General features: G+C 41.2%; 1 protein-coding gene across 2 annotated transcripts in view; it reads right to left on the reverse strand.

Moving 5' to 3' along the window:
* The window catches only part of LOC145357542 (ribosomal protein S6 kinase beta-1), a 79,475-nt gene that overhangs the window by 50,954 nt on the left and 4,855 nt on the right, over positions 1 to 23,666 (reverse strand). For both annotated transcript variants that reach the window (XM_080211000.1, XM_080210999.1), the window contains exons 2-4: positions 5,833 to 5,876; positions 5,170 to 5,290; positions 319 to 387 (exon numbers count right to left, since the gene is read on the reverse strand). In XM_080211000.1, coding sequence (XP_080067126.1) covers positions 319 to 387; positions 5,170 to 5,290; positions 5,833 to 5,858 — 216 coding nt within the window. In that variant the 5' untranslated portion in view covers positions 5,859 to 5,876. The remainder of the gene's footprint in view (positions 1 to 318; positions 388 to 5,169; positions 5,291 to 5,832; positions 5,877 to 23,666) is intronic.

A 23,666-nucleotide genomic window follows, 5' to 3' on the forward strand; every position in this document is an offset into this window, starting at 1 on the left:
TGCTTCCTGCACATTTTTGACATCATGTTGTAGGAAGCCACTGTGGCTATTTGTGGAAACTTTATTTTTAACTAACCTTTATAACAGATTAGTGCATGACAGTACTGACATTCAAGGTGGGATGTACAGTGCAGATTTAATTTAATAACTGACATTTTTAAATTAAAATTTTTTAAATATCCCTTTTAAAAGGAGATAAGTTTGGATTGGTCACAGAAATTGTGAAAATAAATTGATATCAGGGAAGGGAGTAAAATTGCAATGATTCTAGGTTTAAGGTACAGGAGCTGGATATACTTTGAAGATTGTACACACTACCTTCTTTAGCACTTTCATGGCAAATATCTTTCCAGTATACGCTCCTGATACTTTTCTTACTTGGAAAACCTGCAAACAAGACAAACGTTTCATACTTTACTTTTGAAAAGCACATCTAATCCAGAATACCAAAGTATCAAATCAATTCCCCTTATGTAGACTCCTCATTTCAGCAGACATGAGAGACAGCAAGTATGTGGGAGAGAAAAGGGCTACTTTTTATTTTCAAGTACTTTTATCTCAATGAAGTATTAAAAAAAAATCTAGCTGGAAACATTCGAGCTGAAATTACTTCAGATCTCCAAACTCACCAGAATGCAGCCCAACTGATGTTGGTACACAGCTCGAGGCAACCAGATATTTTTTGGTTTACTTTATTCATTCATGAGATGTGGGTGTCATGGGCAAGGCCAGCATTTATGGCCCATCCCGACCTTTCCAATTATTAGAGCCTGTTTGAATCAACGCAGTCTCATGTGGTGAAGGCATTCACACAGCGCTATCAATAAAGAATTCCAAGATTTTGACCCAATGATGATGAAGGAACAGCGATGTATTTCCAAGCCAAGGTGTGGTACGACTTGGAAGTGAACCGGGAGATAATGATGTTCCCTTGTGCCTGCGGTCCTTGTCTTTCCAGGTGGTAAAGTTCACAGGCTTGGAAGATGATGTCTGAGAAATTTTGTCAGTTGCTGCAGTGAATCTTGTAGATAATACACAATGCAGCCATGCTGTTAGTAGTGGAGGGAATGCACTTTTAAGGTGATGGATGGGGTACTGATTAAGTGGGTTCATTTATCTTGATCCTAATATTGTTGGAGCTGCACTAAGCCAGGCAAGTGGAGAGTATTCCGTCATAACCCTGACATGTAGATGGTGTTTGGGAAGAGTCAGTCACTGCAGAATGCCCAACCTCCGAACAGCTCTTACAGCCACAGTACTTACGTGATTGATCTGGTTAAGTTTCTGGTTAATCGTAAGCCACAAGATAGGGATGAATTGCTCAATGGCAGAAAGGTTAAAAACCAGTGGACACCAATTTAAGGTGATTGCTCACTGATTCTTTTGCAAAATTTTGTTATGCAGCAAATGTGAGGACCTGGAATGGCTAACAGTGTTATGAACGCATATTCAATTGTGACTTTCAAAAAGGAATTTGATAATTATCTGAACAGGAATAAACTGTAGGGCTACAGGGAAGAGGACGATGAATGGGATCTATTGAATATCTCTTACAGCAGGCATAAACATGACAGGGAAAATGACTTCCTCTATACTGGTTATCATTCTATGATTCTGCATTGATGATGTATGTTCCAATAACTATAATACTATTGGATGTAAAGTGAATGTGGTTAAACTCTCGCCTGCTGCAGATGGTTATGGCCTGATACTTGGGTGCCACAAACCTCTTAAAATTCTTTCATGGGTTGTGGGCGCCATTGGCAAGGACAACATTTGATGCCCACCACCGCTAATTGTTGTTGAACTGAATGTCATGTTTGGCCATTTCAGAGGGCAGTTAGGAGTCAACCATATTTTTGTGGGTCTGGAGTCACATGTAGGCTAGACCAAATAAAGACAGCAGATTTCCTTCTCTGAAAGACATTAGTGAACTAGAAGGGTTTTTAGAACATTCCAGTGATGTGCAAGGTTAAGTTGATTGGCTATGCTAAATTGCCCCTTAGTATCCCAAGATGTATACATAGATTACGAGAATTAGCATGGTAAGTAAATGGGGTTACAGGGATAGGGTCTGGGTAAGATGCTCTGTTGGAGAGTTGGTGCAAAACTGATGGGCCAAACTGTTTTCTGCACAGTACGTATGTGGAAACAATCGATGATAGTTTAATTGCTAACATTACTGAGTTGAGCTTTCAATTCTGCATTGTTTTATTAAACTGGATTTGAATGGCACCAGATGTCACGGTGGGACTTTTTCATTTTATGCTAATTGTAATTCCAGTCAGTGGAAAGTTTTCCTCTCAGTTCCTATTGACTTAATTTTACTAGGGCTTCTTAGTGTCACTCAGTCAAAGGTTGGTTGATGATACTCTCCCTTTATCTCTTGAGCTTAACTCCTCTGTTTAGATCAAAGCTTTAATGAGACCTGGAGCCATGTGGTTCAGGCAGAAAACAAAATGAACATCGGCGAACAGGTTAAGTGCCACTTGATGGCACTGCCGATGACACCTTCCATCACTTTGTTGATGATTGACAGCAGACTGATGACAGGCTATCAAGCCCGAAAACCTCTGCACTGGCAAAGTGATTTTGCACACTCACCTGGTGCTGAAGTTGCATGCTCAGATGTTTCCTGCTTATCAACTGGCACCGCAAAATTATCTGTGCTTGGCCCCAAGGTCCTCTCTGACCAGATCTGCAACTGATGCAAGGGTAACACAGCTCTTAACAAGTTTGAACACAATAATGGCTCCATGCAGAATATATGCTCCTGATTCTTGGTTAGTCTTGAATAAGTTGGTTGCAACTGGGCTGCTGCAATGGTCACAGTGGCCCTGGGCTGGGGGAATGGAGGGAAAATAGCCAGTGCTCCGGATCCTGATCATTATCCGCAACTTGCTGGGAAACATATGAATTCACAGCCGGTGAAGAGGGGAAAGAATTCAGCTATAATGATCCTCAAAGAGATAAAAGTTCAATACACTCAATGATACACCCACTTCCTCAAAGTATAATCCATTGTTTTCCCAGTTGTTCAGACACAAGTCAATAGGTACACAATTTATTGTCTGACCTCATTAAAAATGAAGACTTCAAATATAAATCTCTGTAGATACATTTTATGTTTGACTGTTTCAAAAAAAGTAACTAATTCACAAAATGTTAATATTGTTCCTTTAATATCTATTTCATACTTGAAATTAAATCTAGACTTTAATTTTTGCAGCACAAAGAGGTGCATTTACTTTTCTGACAACAGGGTCCATATATTGCATTTGTTCAGAATTCGTCCAGCAGCAATAAAACACCAAAATGAAAACCCAAACATTTATTAGTTTTAGATGGTGCATTTTCCATCCTCAAACATGCCTGACTGTCTAAGTTGACTAGACATCCCTCATGTGCAAGCTTAGATGAGAGCTTGCAGGCCTTTGAACTTAAAAGCACATCCTCATCCACCATCTCTGTATTTCATAGAATTCCTACAGTGCAGGAGGGCAGCCATTTGGCCCATCAAGTCTGCAGCAACAATAATCCCATCTAGTCCCTTTCCCCGTAACCCTATGGATTTATTTTACAGTCCCCCTGACAATAAGGAATAATTCAGTATGGCCATTCAACCTAACCTGCATATCTTTGCAGTGTGGAAGGAAACCGGAGCACCCGAAGGAAACTCACGCAAAGACATGAAGGACATGCAAATTCCACACACTCAAGACTGGAATTAAACCTGGGTCCCTGGCGCTGTGCGACAGCAGTGCTAACCACCACGCTGCCATGCAAAATATACATCAGTGATTAGGGGGGAGGCACCCTGCTGATTTCACCTATGCCCCTTTCCATCATCAGATCAGAAACTATCAACTATAGTCACCACACAAGCACCCTCCCCCAAATCCCTTGTTCAAAACTGTCCCCCTCCCACCCAAAACTGGGGGCCTCCCACATACAAGGCTCAGCGCCGCACTGCATATTTATTTAATAAGCCACCAGGGAAGCTCTCAATGCTTTTTCCTTCACCAAAATACAGTACAATCATTATCACAAAAATGTTACTTTAAAAAAAACTGTTTTTCTAAGCTCTTCCAATTAAAATAAAACCATGCTGGAGTTCACAATTCGACTTTGTATTTTAGCCAACACTGCAACACCATGTAATGATTCAAGACTAATAATTAAGGTCAGTGGAAATTCTGCATTTTGAGCTTTCTACAGCTTCCACTGAAATCTACAGTATCAGAATTTTGGAGTCCTAGTCAATTATATCTCAGTCTGCAGCATTAGAAATTCACCTGGCAAATTCAAAAGGATGAAGAAAGGGCATTTGCAGTTGCCACATCTCTGCAGTGGGAACTTAAATCCAGTCCAGACTCTTACAAAAGAAAATTCTCCTCTGAGATTGGACAAAATCTCAGGTCAAGCTCAGGTTGTACACAAGCCTGCAGCAGAGAAATCACTTGAGACACAAACAGAGACACTCCGAGTAAAGGGCTTTGAAGAACACATTTTCCAGTTTTGATGGGTCCATGGAAATTCAACTGTGAAACACAACTGCACAACAAAACTGTAGGCATGTATCATGGATCCAATTACTTACTATCCCAATGACAACCCTCTCCCCTGCTCTCAGGGTAAAGCCATAGATAAATGAGAGCATCATGAATGAAAACCACTCACCTCTAGAAAACCAAACCACAGACTTATTGAATCTGATCTGTCGGGTGGGAATAAAATTAATAGATCAAAAGAATCAATATGCTTTCTAAACATACATGGTTCATGGATGAAGGAATTCTTTTAGCCTCCGATTATGCAGAATTCACGTGATCACTATGGAAATAATACTCCTTGCTCTGAATCTAAATATACGCAACTCTGGTTTAATCTCCCAAGTCACTTTCTAGAGCAAAACAAACCTCTCAGATGCTGTGACCATGACAGTTCTTTAATATAAAATGTGGCAAGGGAGAGGAAGAGAACAAGAGAAAAAGGATGAACGAGTTCAACAAAGCTAAATAGGGAAAAGATGATGGATTAAGCTGCAAGACAGTAAGGATCAGGGAATACTGTCCAGCATCAGTAACAGGGAGAAATACCAGTTTTGCTCAATCAGTAAGGCACAAAATTGAGTTTAAGCTTTTTGAAAAAAATTGATGCAACGCTTACCTTCCCATAACCACCTTTTCCCAGTACACGAAGAAGCTCAAAGCATTCCGGCCGGATCTTTTCTGGACCTCGATTCACATTATTTTCAGAGATTTCAAATTTTTCACAGTGCTCCATATCCCTGCAAACCAGGAGAAAATATCCTTTGGAACTAAAATGGCCATGTTCCTAATAAGGAATAACTCAGAAGTAAAACAGCTTTATGGTCTTGCAAGAGGAGGCAAATAAATAGGACAAAAAAAGAGTACTTCCAATGTGAAAGTAATTTTTAATTTAATTTCCCTTGAATTTGACCATCCTTTTCAATTTTCCCTCTTTATCAGTTAATTACTGTTGTACAATTTCTCTGGAGTCATCTGCTCCTTGGTACCTGAAGTAAATTCTTATGAGAGTTCTGTGAACGTTGGCAGTTTAATCTAGCTGAGCCCAACCTGCCCGGTATACAGTGTCAACAAAATGCTATTTTTATCAGGAGCCAACAAAACAAGTAGTAAGAATTCTTGTTGCTCCCCCATTCCCTGGTCCTGAGGCCAACTGTTGCCACACCTTAGGTTTACTGTCCACTGGGGAGATTAGTGTGCAAAGCTGCATTGCCTAAATAAATTACACTGCCCATTTTTATGCACCCCATTTTATAAAATATTTTTAAAACAAAAAGCTTACAGTTCAAAGGGAACGCCATGCTCCATGCAGTCACTGTATTGCACCTAGAAAACAATTGATTCATTAGTATAATTAATACAGTAGTACAACAACATAGGTACTCCTCTATATTGTTCTACAGTTTCTGCTATTTGCCAATATCTAAAGTATTAAACGGACGCATAATTAGTTTATTTCCACAGATCCCAAGAGATTTGTGCAAAATAGAGGTAATCTTTCGGCAGTTACATAGCTTTTGCATTCCCCTCCCAAATCCTGAGCTGGGACCCTTTCACAATTTTCTTTTGGACGTCCCTGCCGGTCCATTTCTACACTGTTCAGTTTTATGCAATCTTTATCCCACAGAGGGACCTGGCTATTTAGAAGCACAAATTGTTGAAGGAGGCGAGGCAGGTTGTGAAGGTTGTTAATGAGGTATATTGGATCCTTGGTTTTCCTAAGAGAGACATGGGAGTACAAAAGCAAGGAAGTTATGGGGAATTATTAGAAAATACTGATTCAACTTCAACCAGAGTATTATGTCCAATTCTGAGCACCACATTTTAGGAAGGAAGTGAAAGTATTACAGAGGGTGCAGGAAGGATTCAGGAGAATGATTCCAGCCATGGAGGGACTGACCTTCTTCATGAGATGGTCAAGAGGTGATATTGTACAGGTATTCAAAATGAGGTGTCTGTTCAGGACACACAAGGAGAAACCATTTGAACAAGAGAACACTAAGGTCAGCAGCAAAAGCACCAGTGACAAGGAAAACTTTCCCTCCCATTCTGTGATTTCCAAAAGGTTCAGATTATTCTTATAGGTTAACCGTAATCTAAGTTAATTCTCAACAAACCCAGGAAAGTAATGAACTCAGTACAATTTATATGGTTTTAATACAACATGCTTTGCACTTCATAAGAACATGAGAAATAGGAGGAGTAGGCCATCTAGCCCTTCGAGCCTGCCCCGCCATTCAATAAGATCATGGCTGATCTGAAGTGGATCAGTTCCACTTTCCTGCTTTCTCCCCATAACCCTTAATTCCCTTGTCTATCAAAAACCTATCTACCCGTGACTTAAATATATTTAGCGAGGTAGCCTCCACCACTTCAATGGGCACCGAATTCCAGAGATTCACCATCCTTTGAGTGAAGAAGTTCCTCCTCAACTCTGATCTAAACTGCCCCCCCTTATCTTGAGGCTGTGTCCTCTAGCCCTGCTATCCTTTCTAAGCGGGAAGAATCTCTCTACCTCTACCCTATCCATCCCCTTCATTATCTTATACGTCTCCATAAGATCTCCCCTCATCTTTCTAAACTCCGCGTACAGACCTAGTCTATTTAGTCTCTCTTCATAGGCCAATCCCCTCATCTCCGGTATCAGCCTACTGAACCTCCTCTGTACTCCCAAGGCCAATATATCCTTGTGCAAGTGCGGCGACCAAAAGTGCACACAGTACTCCAGCTGCGGCCTCACCAGTGCCCTGTACCGTTGCAGCAAGACCTTCCTACTTTTATATTCTATCCCCCTCGCTATAAAGGCCAACATTCCATTCGCCTTCTTGATCACCTGCTGCACCTGCAGACTGGGTCCCTCTGCACCGTAGCATGCTGCAGCTTTTTGCCTTTTAAATAATAATCCCTCCTATTATTTCTGCCAAAGTGGATAACCTCACACTTGCTAACATTATACTCTATCTGCCAGGTCCTTGCCCACTCGCTCCGCCTATCCAGATCTCTCTGCAGACTTTCCACACCCTCCACACAATTTGACTTTCCACTCATCTTTGTGTCATCAGCAAATTTCGTCACCCTACACTCAGCGCCCCCCCCCCCCCCACCAGATCATCTATATAAATAGTAAATAGTTGAGGCCCCAGCACCGATCCCTGTGGCACTCCACTAATCACCAACCGCTAACCAGAACAGCGCCCACTGATACCAACTCTCTGCTTCCTGTTAGACAGCCAATCCTCTATCCACGCTAACACCTTACCCGTAACTCCGTGCACCCTAACTTTCTGTAGCAACCTTTATGAGGCACCTTATCAAACGCCTTTTGGAAATCTAAAAACACCACATCCACCAGTTCCCCTTTGTCTACCGCACTAGCACATCCTCATAGAAATCCAATAAATTCGTCAAACACAACTTCCCCTTAACGAATCCATGGTGCTCAATCAAACCATTCAAAAGGCAGAATCGTGTTATACTAGAATTTAACTCCCAAGCAACTATATTTATAAGTTAAACTCAGCTAATATCTTATGTAAGAAATAATAAACTGTTACAATAAATTAAAGGAAGGATCTTATATCTATTTTGTGAAGCAAACTACCTAATCCTTTTGAAAGGGTATGGACTTACGCAACCAATATAAAATATCTTCAAAGAAAGGCTAAAGGCTGAGGGAATTCAATTAAATTCAAATAAAAGCTGATGGTCAAATGCGTATCTGAACAAATTCCACATACTGTTCCTATTTGGCACAACCCTTTGCCATGTCAAAGGCAAACAACTTTAACAGAGAAAAAAAAATCACCTTGTGATGAAATAGGTGAGGAAATAGCCAAAGGAAGACACAGATTTGGTCAAGTGGTTGTTCCAAAGAGGTTAATAAAGAAGGAAGAGGTGAAGGGAATTTAAGCACAATGTGCTGCCTAGGTAACTGCAAGCACACAGCCAGCAATGATAAGAGTGGGTGATGACGAGCAAGGTGCATCAGAGAAGAATTTGGGTAGAGCTGGAATTTGGGGATAAGTATCTTTTCAATTTGAGGTGGATACAGGCAACGTCATGGAGATATTTAAAAACAAGACTGTCAGGGGAATGTTGAGCAATGCAGGGCAGTTAGGACAGGAGTGATGGAGACAAACAACTTGGTACCAGATCATGTACTGGCTGTAGAAGTTTGGATGAACTGATATTTAAGGTGCAGCTGATTATAATGCTTCACTAGAATTCCCCTAAACATTCTCTCATCCTCTTCTGATGCTTGTTCTTGCTGGGATGCAACTCAAGAGACAATCAATGTTCCTGTACTTCAATGAAGTGACTATTCTTCCTCCACCAGTTTAGTGAGTACAGGGTAGCCTATTCCATATCCAAGTCTAATACCTCAAAATCTGCTTTTCATTTGGTTGAGACACGCATTATGTATGGCTAAGCAGTTATTGCTATAATAAAAAATTCACACTGTGTATTGAACAGTTACATACATTCATGGAAATGATTAGTGCCTCAGTTACAGCTCCAATCATATACAGTTCTGCAGCAATAGCAAATGTTTTAACAGCGAGAGCACTAAATCAGGGTCTCATAAGAATTCTTTTCTCATTGTGCCATTAATTATGAAATAACAAGCCTATTAATTATTTTGCAGCTAACAGATTTTCAATCATCCCACAGCTCATGAATTTCTGATTTTATAAATAATAATTTACAATATCGAACAAGCTAAATCTACATGACTACCTAGAAATACACAAATTCAAACAGATAGAGACACAAGAGACATCACCCAAAAACTATGTAAAAGCTGTAGCACTATTTTGCTCTTCCTATAATTGCCATTTTCCCTCATTACAGGATTATTCCTTCCCACAACATATTAATTGGGACCATTCTTAATTTGAGGAGCGTACTTAAACTAGCTTTGGTTCACTAACAGTCCTGTATAAGTTAAGATTTTCCTACCCATTCATTTTGGCTCAGTCCAGCTGGTTGCGTAGGAGATTTTCTGATTGAGGCCTTACCTCCAGTTTTGGTGGAACTTTTTCATCCAAGTTGATGTAGCAGGATATTTATAATTTTTATTGCCACCTCCATGCACTATTCTGCATGATTTGCCCTCACAACATTCTGGCAATATTTCTGAAGATTTGTGCTCCAAATCTTGCTGCAACCCTAACCAAGCTGTTCAAGTACAGCTACAACACTGGCATCTATCCTGGCAATGTGAAAAATCACCCAAGCGTATTCTGTACTCAAATAAACAGGACAAATCCAACCTGGCCAATTACTATCCCAATCCTCTCAATCATCTGTAAAGTGATGGAAGAACTCATCAACTGGGCTGTCAAGCAAGACCTGCTAAACAATGACCTGCTCAGTGACACTGAGTTAAGGTTTCACCAGAGCCACTCAGCTCCTGACCCCATTACACCTTGGTTCAAACATAAACAAAAGAGCTGAACTCCAGAGACAAGGTCAGAGGGACTTATTTTTGACATCAAGCCAGGATTTAGCCAAGTATGGTATCAAGCCCCAGTTAACCTGGAGTCAATGGGAATCAGGGTGGAAACCCCTTTGCTGGCTGGAATCATACCTGGCACAAAGGAAGATGGTTGAGAGTTTGTTTTAATTCATTTATGGGACACATGCATTGCCGGCTAGATGAACATTTATTGCCCATCCCTAGTTGCTCAAGGTGGTGGTGGTGAGCTGCCTTCTTGAACCACTACGTAGCTACACCAATAGTGCTACTGGGGAGAGAGTTCCAGGATTTTGACGCAGTGACAATGAAGGAATGGCACCTGGTTGTGGGGGGGGTTTGCCACTGACTAGAAACTGAACTCAATTAGCCATATAAATGCAGTGGCTACAAAAGCAGTTCAGAGACAAGGAATCCTGCAACAAGTAACTCCCCTCCAGATTCCCCAAAGCTTGTTCACTATCTACAAATCACAAGTCAGGAGTGCAATGGAATACTCTCCCCTTGCCTCCAATAACACTCATTAAGCTCAATATCATCCAGGACAAAAGAGCTCACTTGCTTGGCATCCCATCCACAAATATTCACTTTCTCTACCATTGATGCACAGTAACAGCAGTGTGTATCTAGACTCCTCAGGCAGCACCTTCCAAACCTATGACATATAGAAGGGCAGGAGGAGGATGGGAATACCATCACTTACAAGTCCCCCCCCCAAGCCACATGCCATCCTGACTGGGAAATAAATCATCATCCTTTCATTGTCATGGGGTCAAAATCTGCAACTCCCTCCCTAACAGTACCGTAGGTGCACATACGCCATGCCACATGAACTGCAGCAGTTCAAGAAGGCAGCCTATCACCATCTTCTTAAAGGCAATTAGGGACAGGCAATAGATGCTGGCCTGGTCAGCAACACTCATCCCACAAATGATTTTTTAAAAAATCCTTGTGTATTGCTGTTTTGTTTGAAAAAAACTCAAGTAGCAAATAATGCAGGAAAAAACTGTTTCAATAATACGATAGTCAAATGTATAAACATACACGTAACAACATAGGATTTGCTGATGTCACCTATGGATGTCAAATGCATGATGATACTGCCAGGATTTTTCTGATCTCACTATTGCGTTTAACTCCAAGATTAGTTGACGGTGCTCGTTTGCACTGTTATTGGTCTCAGGTCACAAGATTTAAGATAACTGATTCATTTAAATTCCACTTTGTATGGATTTCTGGGACTTTTGCCACTGTTATATGGATTGCACACACCCTTTTAAGATTTTCCAAAAGTCAGTGGCCCCAGTCACAGGGAATAACACAACTGAGTGGCAAAGAGATGTTCTTCCTGAGTGCCACCTAAAGGTAGAACAGAGTAGGCATTTAAAGTTCTCCCTCTCTAATCCCCTCATGATGATAATTCCACTCTTCAAAGGAGCCCTCTGTGGCGTCATAATTGGACATCATTTTGCGCTTGAATCCAGACAGATAGTTAAACATCAGCCAGAACCTCTGTTCATTTATCCACTGATCCCTGAATGAATGGCAGATAATTACAGATGGGTTGTCAGGTGTCAGTTGTGACTCAGTTGGTGGAGCACTCGCTCTGGATTCAGAATGTTGTAAAAAGTCTGACAACACCAGGTTTTAGTCCAACCTATTTATTTGATAATATTCTCACTAGCTTTCGAGGGGACAGCCTCTTCGTCAGGTGAATGGAGAGTTCTGGCCTCAGACAGAGCATATAAAGCACAGACAGTTTAGAGATTACTGATTAAAATGCGAATCCTTACACCTAACCTGCTGTTCAAGACCTGAAGTGGCTGACAATGTGAGTGGTAGGAGCACTGATCACAGTTTAAAGAGATGTGTATTGTCTCCAGACAGTACAGTAAGTGAGGTTTTGCAAACCCAGGCAAGTCACGGGGGTTACAGATAGTGCGACATGAACCCAAGATCCCTGTTGAGACCGTCCTCATGTGTGCGGAACTTGGCTATCAGTCTCTGCTCAGCGACTCTGCGCTGTCGTGTGTCGTGAAGGCCGCCTTGGAGAATGCTTACCCGAAGGTCAGAGGCTGAATGCCCGTGACCACTGAAGTGTTCAGAATGTTGCACATTCAAGACACACTCTAGGACTTTAGCACAAAAATCCAGGTTGACACTCCATTGCAGTCCAATGAGTCACCATACCAAAACCTGCTCTGCCCTCTTAGATGAGCATAAGCAACCTCATCAGTTAATCAACATCTCCAAAAGGATAATCTGGAGGTAATTAGTCGTCCCAATTCCTATGTCAGAACAGGGAACCAAGAGCACTTCAGCTCACACTGTTTGTGAAAGTCACTACAGAAAGTGTATTACAACTCTCACCAATTTTCACAGAGGCACCATAGAAAGCATTCTCTCCAGTTGTATCACACCATGGTATGGCTCCTGCTCTGACCAAGACCATAAGAAGCTATAAATGGTTGTGAACGCAGCCCAGTCCATCACGCAAACTATCCTCTCATCCACTGACTCGGGAAAGCATAATCAAGGACCCTACTCAACCCAGGTATGTTCTCATCCACCTTCTTCCGTCGGGAAAAATATACAAGTCTGAAAACACATACTGACAGACTCAAGAACAGCTTCTTCCTTGCTGTCATCAGACTTTTGAATGGTCTTATCATATATTAAGCTGATCCTTCCCATCAACCTACTTGTAACAGCAATACGATATTCTGCACCCAACCCTTTTCCACTTTCCTTAGTACTTCATGAATGGTATGTTTTGCCTGTATAGCACCCAAGAAATAATACTTTACTGTATCTTACCTAGTACACATGAAAATAAATCAAAAACCAATATATAAGTAAAACATAAGTATGTCTGACTTTTTGTTAAAACTCATTGCTTTTGCACATCACCTTAAGACAGGCAAAGCACTTTGTCCCTCTTCAGTGCTCAATGCACTCAACCACACCACTTGTGGCATAACCTCGAGGTTTTGTTTTACTAAAATTACATAGATGATAATATAAAGGGAATAAGCAGCAAGTTCGTAGATAACACCAAGATTTGTAGGGTGGTTAATAGTGAAGATCGTAGGTTACAGGAAGATTTCGATGGATTGGTCAGATGGGCAGAGCATTGGTAGATGATATTTAACCTTGATAAGTGAGAGGTGATGCACTTTGGAAGTGACAACGTAGCATTTAATGAATGGCAGGATACGAGGAAGCTAAGAACAGATGGATCATGAAGTACTTATTCATAGATCCCTGAAGGCTGCACAGCAGGCAAATAGGTTAGTTAAGAAGGCATATGCAACACTTGCTTTTATCAGTCATGACACAGAGTACAAGAGCAAGGAGATAATCTTGGAGCTGTACATAACATTGGTTAGGCCACAGCTGAAGTACCGTGTGCAGCTCTGGTCATTTCACTATAGGAAGGATTGGTTATGCCTGAGAGAGTACAGAAGAGATTCACCATGATGTTGCATGGGATGAAGCATTTGAGCTATAAGGAGGGACTGGATAGGCTTTGATTGTTTTCTTTAAAAAGAGAAGGTTGAGGGAGAACATGACTGAGATGTATAGGGGTACGGACAGGGTGAATAAGAAGCAGCTCTTCCCCTTGGTTGATGAGTCAATCACGAGGAGGCAGAGTAAGGAGAAGGAGATACGAGAAAAACATTTTGCATTCAGAGGTAGTGGGAATCTGGAGTGCACTGCCTGGGAAGCTAGAAATGTTACAACCTTCAAAAAGTATTTGGATGAGCGCTTGAAGCATAACATACAAGGATGCAGAAGTGCAGGAAAATGGGACTAGTGTAACTTTAGTGGTAGTTATTGTCATTGCAGACTCAATGGGCCTTTTCTGTGCTGTACGGCTCTACAATTCTGACTACTTCACAGCCTATCTTCATTGCTACAGGTCTCACCTAATTCAATTCCTATCTGTTGCAGCACGCAACAGCTCCTTGACAATTAGTCACAATGTTCCATTCCCTTCTTTTCTTCACCTTTATGTTGCTGCTCAGTATCTTCAATATATGTGCCAATAGTTACCTTTAATATACTATCAACTATGATTCTGCAACTGGCATTGTGCTGTATATCTGTCAATGTCACACTGAGTCAGGACTTCTTGCAGTTCAATGTTGGTAGGTTTGATGTCACTGTAGTCAGTTAGTGCTAGAATCTCCGCTCTGTAGCTTCTACTTCCTTTTTTGACTACCTGCTCAGATTTAACAACTTCAGTGTCCCATGTAAACCTAACTGAACTTTAATCTTCCAACTGATCCATTATAACTCTCTACACCCACTTCCACCAAGTACTCAATGCCAACCGGCCCTTACTATAACAAAAGGCCCATCACCTCAACCCAACTTTACTATTTCCAAGCTCCACCTTAGAGAAACTCCCTCATCCAGTACTCCACTCAATTGCTTACCTTTCATTCTACATTAATCTCACTCATTTATCAAACATATTCTTACTGACCTGCATTGGCCCCTTACAATTCTGATCCACTAATTCACTTTCCTTCTACTCTACCATCTGTGGCAGAGTTTTCAGCCATCTTGTTCCTCCATACAGGAATTCTCTCCCTAAACTCTTCCATTTTAATCTCTGGCCACATTCAAATACCCCCAAATCCTTACTTGTGACACGCACTTGTAAAATAATATAGAAGGAAATTTGACTTCATTAAAGGAGCTACGCAACTGCAGCCAAGCTAACTGCCCAAATTTCAGTTTGATATCTATAAAAAGAGGCTTAATAGGTCAAAATGCCCAACGATCCAACAGAGTATTAACAGAACGAAGCAGGATGCAACTCATACACCAATACTTGTTTTAAGGAATATATATTTTCCTTCTAAATATAAATTTAACATGCTTTCAACTTTTAAGCTTATCTCATATTTGCAACTGGGAAACTCAATGACAAAGGTCACTGATTAAACAATGATTGAGCAACTTATATTCCGTTATTACATGTAATTCTAGGAATTTTACCAATGTTTTCAGAATTGCAATCCTAAATCCTGTCTCTTATTTTGAAAATAAAGACATTGGGCGTGAGCCAAAATCAGCTCAGACTGCAGTAATTTTCAGTATCTGTACCCCATGCTCACATGGAGGCAAATTCTCCCTGATAGATCACCAAAGCACACAGCTTAAGACTCTGTAGGGATATATAATTTTGCTGCACAAATGTCAACCTGTACTAAGAAACTAACAAAAATCCTTTACAACTTAAAACAAAAGTATTGAGGCAGGTCAGGGACTTTGCCCCACGTTTCCAACCTCCTCCTATATTAGCAACCTAACAAGGTCAAAGTAATAAAAACAAGTTCTTTTTTTCTTACAATGTTAAATTTATTTGATTGAAGTAATCAAAAATAAACACACTCTTGGCTACAATGGGACAGCTACTTTAATGTTGCTACCATGTCTAACTTGCACTTCACAGAATAGAATCATGGAATCCCTATAGTGCAGAAGGAAACTATTTGGTCCATTGAGTCTGCACTGATTCCGATGAGTTTGTGACTCAGACCCTGTCCCCCACCCCACCTCTAATTCCACAGATTTACCATGGTTAATCCACCTAACCTTCATCTTTGGACACTAAGTGGCAATTTAGCATGGCCAATCCACCTAACTTGCATATCTTTGGTCTTCCCTTCACAAGAGTATCAGCTCGCTTAAACTTTCCCTTTTCTCTTAGTGAATAAACATGGGTTTAAAAAGGTTTTGCTTAATATCACAATTTCTCAATCTATGCATTGATTCTCAGGTAGGTCAGCCCTCAAGGAAATCCAATACTCACCCAACTCTAGTCTAATGCTTTAGTACAAGCTTATGACCATGTCCTTCTTCCTGACAGTTTTCCCTCCAACTTAATGGATGAAAACCAGAATCATACTCCTGCATCCACTCTAGCCTTCAACTTCCCTGGCTACTGCCTCAGGTTAGGTCCAAGCACTTTTGCAGTAATAATTGACCTTGAGCTGAGTTGCTTGCCTTTTCAATCTTTCCAAGCAACATGTCACTGCAATTTCCCTCTGTTCCTCCTGCACTTCTTTTACTTTTCATCACCTAATCTCTCTACACTATCATTGGTAGCTGTTCCTTCAGTCTTTTTGAAATTCCATCCCAAATTTCCAACCCCCACCACCTTAACAGTCTCAAAAGTCACATCAACCCACCATCTCATGGGTCCCTTTCCCTCCCATACATTTTCAAATCTCCCTCATGTGTCACATTTGTTTCCTAACATCACACAAACAGCTTTACAACATCTTTCCACGCAAGAGGAGAACTACAAAAATACACATTGTTGAACTGACCCAGTACTGCAATTGAAGGGCTGTTATTGGCCCTGGCACTCTTGGCAAGTCATCATAAAAATACCGCATCAGAAAAATACATAGATCGGCTTAGGTGATGATAAAATTGGAATTGACTTGTAATGCCCATCAACATTCAATCTCTAAGCTCATGTGATGAATTGGCACTTGGGAGGTGAGGTGCTAGCATGAGTAAAAATGATATTCCAATAATAATTAGCACCTTGTGATGGGAAGGATAACTATACAAAATGTACTGATGCATGCCATCACACACCCCATTCAGCAAATGGCTGACCCATACAGAGACAAGCAATGATGAGACGGAGTACAGGAAAGAGATAGAGAATCTGGTGCAATGACAATAATCTCTCCCTCAATGTCAACAAAATCAAGGAGATAGTCAACAACTTCAGGAAATGTCATGGAGGACATGCCTATCTACATCAACGGGGATGAGGTGCAAGTGGTCGAAGGCTTCAAGTTTCTAGGCGCCCAAATCACTAATAACCTATCCTGGTCCCTCCAAGCCAACACTATAGTTAAGAAAGTCTATCATGCTTTTACTTTCTCAAAAGGCTAATGAAATTTGTCATTTCTGCTTTATCACTGTATACTAATGCACGTGACAATAATAAATCAAATCAAAATGAATATAGGGTCACAGGTTTAGTCTCAAGTCATTCTCAGCAAAGATGGCTGTCCAAGTGCTACAAATGGTCTCATGATCCTTCTTAAAAGGAGGAAAAAGTTGCATTGAGATTTGCAGTTCAAAGGCTACGACTGGCCTTGACATCCCAGGCAGGAAAAAATAAATCAACAGCGGTAACTCTGTGTTAAGAGACAAAGCTTGACAACTGTGCCCTAGAATTTGAATATTTTATGAATACTACGAAGGTCACAGATGTATTTCTAATAAGGAGGTACCAAAAGGCAAATGGCACCAATTAATCCTTGTCTGGGTACAGTTCCAATAACTCTGGCAAAGGAGGGACGAGAAAACTGACTACAAATACTTGACATGAAAAACATAAAATCAGCATTACCACAATTATTAGAAACTACAGGGGCTTTAAGTCACTGATTCAATATTTTCACAAATAACCTACATTAAGTTTATTTATTAGTGTCTCAAGTAGGTTCACATTAACAATGCAAAGAAGCTATTGTGAAAATCCCTTGGTCACCACTCTCCAGCACCTGTTCAGGTACACTGAGGGAGAATTGAGTGTGGCCAATGGACTTAACCAGCACACGTTTGGGTCTGTGGGAAGAAACCACAGCACCCGGAGGAAACCCATGCAGACACAGGAAGAACATGCAGACTCTGCACAGACAGTGACCTAAGCTGGGAATCAAACCCAGGTCTGTGCCACCCAGCATTCTTAAGCATTTAATGCAAAGATGCACAACACAACATGCCCCATATTTGATGCTAAAGAGGCTTATACAACAGATTTAAACAAAATCACAATCATTTTGCTTCTTACATCGTGACCTTTATATATAGGCTGCAAACTGAGTCCAATGTTGTGTGGCATCTTTGGGGTAAGAACAATTTATCACACAAATAACTTCAACAGTTCAGGGAAAATTAACCACACACTGGGTGAACCATGCTTTTGTTTATACTGGATGCTGCCTAGAGATGGGAGAAGGTGGAGTTAATCACATTTGACACCTGAACCATTCCAAAGATTATTCACATCTCTGCATTTTGTAGTTCATTTATGATAAATAGAAAAGCAGTCTTGTTTTGAACACTGAAGGTGACAATATGCACAAAGTATCATATTCCGCAGTTTATCTCAATCTTTATTTACATTCAAAACTCAAGACTTTCTTGTGTTACTCACTTCAGCTCTTTCCTCCAACCTTCATTCTCCTAGTTTCAGATGTGATGCAGTATTCACTTCAATGTTTTTCAAAGTTCAAACTTGCATAAGGGAAGTCCAGATATTTGGACGATATTGATGGGCTTAAAGGGCAATTAATGCTTTTTGAGAGAGAAGTGACAGAGATGCAGTAAAAAGATAGGCAGTTTGGGTTAAAATCCATTAAAGGATACATTTGTTGAACCTAAACATTCCAATTGTCCAAGAGAACAATATAACATCTGGAAATCTGAAATAAATATAGAATACGTTGGAAATGGTCAACAGGTCTGGCAGCATAGGTCAAGAGGCCCAAAAGGTTAACTTTCTCTCACCATAGATGCAACCAAACTCAAGTATTTCCAGCATTTTCTTTTTTTTTATTTCTAATTGCCCAGGTTGCCACTGAGAGATAAAACTAACACAAGACACTTACTCGAGAAAACAGTTTCAATAGAAGGCCTGCTTGATAAAGCATCCTGCCAAGTATTTGAAGAGAATGTCCTGGCACGAGATAATACTCTCCAGCATCTATACACCTCCCTCATAAAAGCACTAAGAAATTATCCAACACATCAATGCACAAGAGTTAGCCACAAATCATTTCAAAACTTCAAACACTTACCCAACCCACTGTACAATGCAGTATCTAAATCCCAAGAGGCTACACTTTTAGCAGTTTCTTCCCTGCCATTTTGAAGATGAGATTCTGCATGCCTAAACAATTGAAGGTAATTTACTGCGCTTTGCAGCAGACTGAATTCTGCTAACAAGCCGTTTGTATTATGATGCAAAGTCACCATGCACTATGATCTTGCACATCAGTATTTTTCTAACACTTAAAGAAAACCATCCAATAACGTGTGCATAGGCAGTCTAAAAGTAGATGTGGCTCAATAGTTTGATATAAATGTACTTGATTTAGTTTGCTGTATAACTCCTCTGCAAGAAAGTAATTTTCAGGCAGCTTCCTATGGAACATACCGACAAAGGAAGCAAACAAGATTCCTATATCCAACATTACCAATAATCGGAACAGCCGCTTGCATTAACAAATGTCCCACAGAATTGTTACAATGCAGGAGGCGGCCATTTGATCTCTGGTGTCTACACTGGCTCTCCCGACAGAAATTCACAGTGTGAATCGCCCATCTTTTCCCAACTCTGTAAATTCTTTTTCAGACAACTATCTAATTCCCTTTTGAATACTTTGAAGTAGCATCCAACACTTCAGGCGGAGCATTCCAGGCCCTAATCGCCTTAAAGCCTTGTTCTCGATCCTTCCACAAGTGGGAACAGTTTTTCTCCAATTCTACTTGTCCAAGCCCTTCAGGATTTTGAATACCCCCATCAGATCTCCCCTCAGCCCTTTTTTCTCCAAGAGAAAACAGTCCTAACTTCTCCATTTCATCTTCATAACTGAGGTTCCTCATCATTGGGACCATTCTCATGAATCTCAGGATAATTTTCATGGGTTTCTCTCGTGTTTTGTCACATCGTCACAATTCTCACCTGTTAACTTATTCTGTGAAGGATCATAGATGTCAAATCACTTCCAAGCACCATCACATTGTACTAGAGATTCAAATGCATTCCATCACCAAACTGCTCTGAACAAATAATGGGGAGGTGGTGGCACAATGACACTGCCACTGGACTGGTAATTCAAAAACCCGGGATCATGCTCTGGGGACCTAGGCTCACATTCACCATAGCAAATGGTGAAATTTCAATTCAATATAATGGTGACCATGAAAACCCATCTGCTTCACCAATGTACTTTAAAGGAAGGAAACCTGCCATCCTTACCTAGTCTGGCCTATGTGAACTCTAGCATCACAGCAATGTGATGAGTTCTTTAAAAAATGCCCTTTGAAATGGCCTGGAGAGAGAATCAATTCAAGGAAAATTAGGAACATGCAATAAACTTCCCCCCAGATCTCTCCTCCATTATCCAGTTCAAAGAGCTGCCTTTGCTTTGTTCCATTTTTACTTATCCAATCAAAACCAGAACATCTCCAGCAATCTCTTCCTTTCCCAACCCCAAACTGTTACCTACAGAGACCCTCCCCACCCAACAATTTGTCCCCTGCTATACTGATCTAAAGACTTGCACACTCAGACACAATGTCTGCAGGCAGGTGTTCAGCTTTCACAGGCACATGAACAACACCAAGCTTTACTTCTCCACCACCTTTCTAAACCACTATTGTCTGCTTGTCCAATATCAAGGCTTGCATAAGCCACAATTTCCTCTAATTAAACATCAAGGTTCAAAGTCACTGCGGGTCCTATCAGCTGTCCTCCCCAATATTGTTTGCCTCTGTCCAATTGTAATTAACTCTGTTGTGACCAGATTCTAATGCTTTCATAGTTGGAGTTCAATACTCTACCCTCTGCAAACTCCCTGCTCACATACGACGACGTCAGTGGTAGGTAAATTGATGGAGAGGATTCTTGGGGATAGGATGTATGAGCACTTAGAGCGTTGAGATCCGATTAGGGATACACAGCATGGCTTTGTTAAGGGGAAGTCTTGCCTTACGAATCTGGTAGAATTTTTTGAGGTGACAAAAACAGTCGACAAAGGACGAGCCGTTGATGTCGTCTATTTGGATTTCAGTAAGGCATTTGACAAAGTCCCTCATGGTAGGTTGGTTGAAAAGATTAAGGCTCATGGAATACAAGGCCAGGTATCTAGATGGATTGATAACTGGCTTGGTAAGAGGAGACACAGTAGTAGTGGAAGGGTCCTTTTCTAGCTGGAGGTCTGTCACTAGTGGTGTGCCGCAGGGCTCAGTACTGGGATCTCTTCTTTTTGTAATATACATAAATGACTTGGAAGAGGGAGTAAGTGATGTGATCAGCAAATTTGCAGATGACACTAAGATGGCTGGATTGGCGGGCAGTGAGGAGCAGTGCCTGGCAATACAACAGGATATAGATAGGCTGGTATATTGGGCAGAGACATGGCAAATGGAGTTTAATCCGCATAAATGTGAGGTGATGCATTTTGGCTGAAATAATGTGGGGGGATGGGGGGAGTTATATGATAAAGGGTAGACCTATAAAGAGTACAGAAATGCTGCAGGACCTGGGGGTGCAAATGCACAAGTCTTTGAAGGTGGCAGTACAAGTGGAGAAGGTTGTGAAGAAAGCTTATGGTATGTTAGCCTTTATAGGAAGGGGTATAGAGTATAAGAGCTGGAGTCTAATGTTGCAGTTGTATAGAACGTTGGTTAGGCTGCATTTGGAATACTGCGTCCAGTTCTGGTCACCTTACCATCGGAAAGATGTGGAGACCCTGGAGAGAGTGCAGAGGAGGTTTACCAGGATGCTGCCTGGTATAGAAGGACTGGGTTATGAGGAAAGATTGAGCAAATTGGGGCTGTTTTCTCTTGAAAGAAGGCGACTGAGGGGAGATCTAATAGAGGTGTATAAGATTATGAAGGGTATAGATAGAGTAAACAGTGGTAAGCTTTTTCCTATGTTAGAAACGCACATTACGACGGGCCACGCGCTTAGGATGGGGGGGGGGGTTGAGGTATAACACGGATGTTAGAGGGAGGTTTTTCACGCAGAGGGTAGTGGGGGTATGGAATGCTCTGCCAAGCAAAGTGGTGGAGGCAGGCACGCTGGAGTTGTTTAAGAGTTACTTAGGCAGGCACATGAGTGGGTTGGAGATGGGTGGATATAGGATATTGTTTTAAATAAGATTCAGTAGCCTTGGGACGTCCCTGGTAACGTATAAGGATGTGAATGATACTAATGTTTTTCTCTTTTAATGCACAGGTGCTTCGGTCTGCCTTGTTGTCCGAGGGGCATACACGCAATGGGTTGTACGAGGGCTGCTCTTGGTTGTTTCGAGAATAGCCTAGTACTTCATGTTGTTAGTGTACGCTTAAACTGGACCAGATGCTGGGCAACACGACAGCTCAGTGACTATCACTGTTTGCTGTGCAGACACATGGATTTGGGCCAGTGTCTGTGGGAGTTTGCGCATTCTCCCCGTGCTTGTGTGGGTTTTCTCCAGGTGCTCTGGTTTCCTCCCACACCCCAAAGATGTGCTATTAGGCTGATTGGTGTAATAAATTGTCCCTAAATTAGTTTTCCCTCAACGTGGAATGCCATAAGCATAGATAAGGGTCATGGGTGGAGGGGGGACTTGTAATGTTAAAATGGCGGCGCGGGCTCATTGGGCCAAAGGGCCTGTTTCCCGGGCTGTTTTGTTCTTTGTACATCAATTGTTAGACCTCAGTCACAGTAATGTGCCCAATTCTGGGCATCACACTTTAATGATCCAATATCCTCAAACAGGGTGCAGAAAAGATTTACAAAAGGATACCAGAGATAAAGGATTCAGTTACGTGGATATACTACAGATGCTCAAATTATTTTCCTTAGTGTAAGGAAGATCAGGTTATTAGAAAGATTTTTGATTGAGTAAATAGAGAAAATACTTTCACTGGCAGGGCAGTGACAACTAGAGGACCCAGGTACAAGACAAAAGAAAAGAACCAGAGGGGAAAATGAGATTTTTCTTCTAAACTGAGTTATGGTCTGGAACGTGGTGCCCGAGTGATAGCAGATAGCAGTATCTATCAAAAGGGATTTGATATAAGCTTGCAAAAGGAAAAACAGCTATCTCCACTATTTGGAAAGATCAAGGATATGGACGCAAATAGTTCTTAAAAGAGTGTGCAGGGGTACAATTAAGCTGAAAGGCTTCCGTCTGCAGTTTTATTCTATGGTTCTAAGTACCATTCACTCCTAACCTTGCTGAACTACAATAGCTCCCGGTCCCCAAAAGCTCCAGTTTAAAATGTTCATCCTTGCATTTAAATAGTGTTGAGGCCTTGCTCTTCACTATAAAATTTACAATCCTTTCTTCTGAATTCTCCATTCCTCTACTCTGGCATTCTATGCATGGCCCTCTTCACTTTTGTTGCATGCCTATACTCATCTAGGCTCCACACTTAAATTCCCTCCCAAAAGTTTTCTGAGGGACTCTTCCTTGATAAAGCTACTGATTAATCCTTCCCATCTACCACTTTAGATACACACTCTTCCATGGCTATGAGAATACTATGGGATGTACTACATCATCGTGCCGAAATAACTGACAATATCTTCCAAGTCCACAACATCTTGTCGCCTAGAACAAAGGCAGCAGGTACATAGGAACATATTACTCCCTCGTGCTAACCATGCCACCCTGACTTGGAAATACATTGCACTTCCTTTATCATTGTTCCAAAATCTTGGAACTCCTATAGAGTACCACACAGTATGCAGCTGTCCAAGAAGGTAGCTCATCACACAGCTTAAGGAAATTAGGGATAAACAATAAATGCCGCACTTGCCATTCTCTTCCAAGAATGGACAAATAAAAACAAATCTCCTCCTTTGCCTTAACATC

Source organism: Carcharhinus amblyrhynchos, chromosome 23 (assembly GCF_965287045.1).
Source record: "Carcharhinus amblyrhynchos chromosome 23, sCarAmb.v2.hapA, whole genome shotgun sequence".
Lineage (NCBI taxonomy): Eukaryota > Metazoa > Chordata > Chondrichthyes > Carcharhiniformes > Carcharhinidae > Carcharhinus > Carcharhinus amblyrhynchos.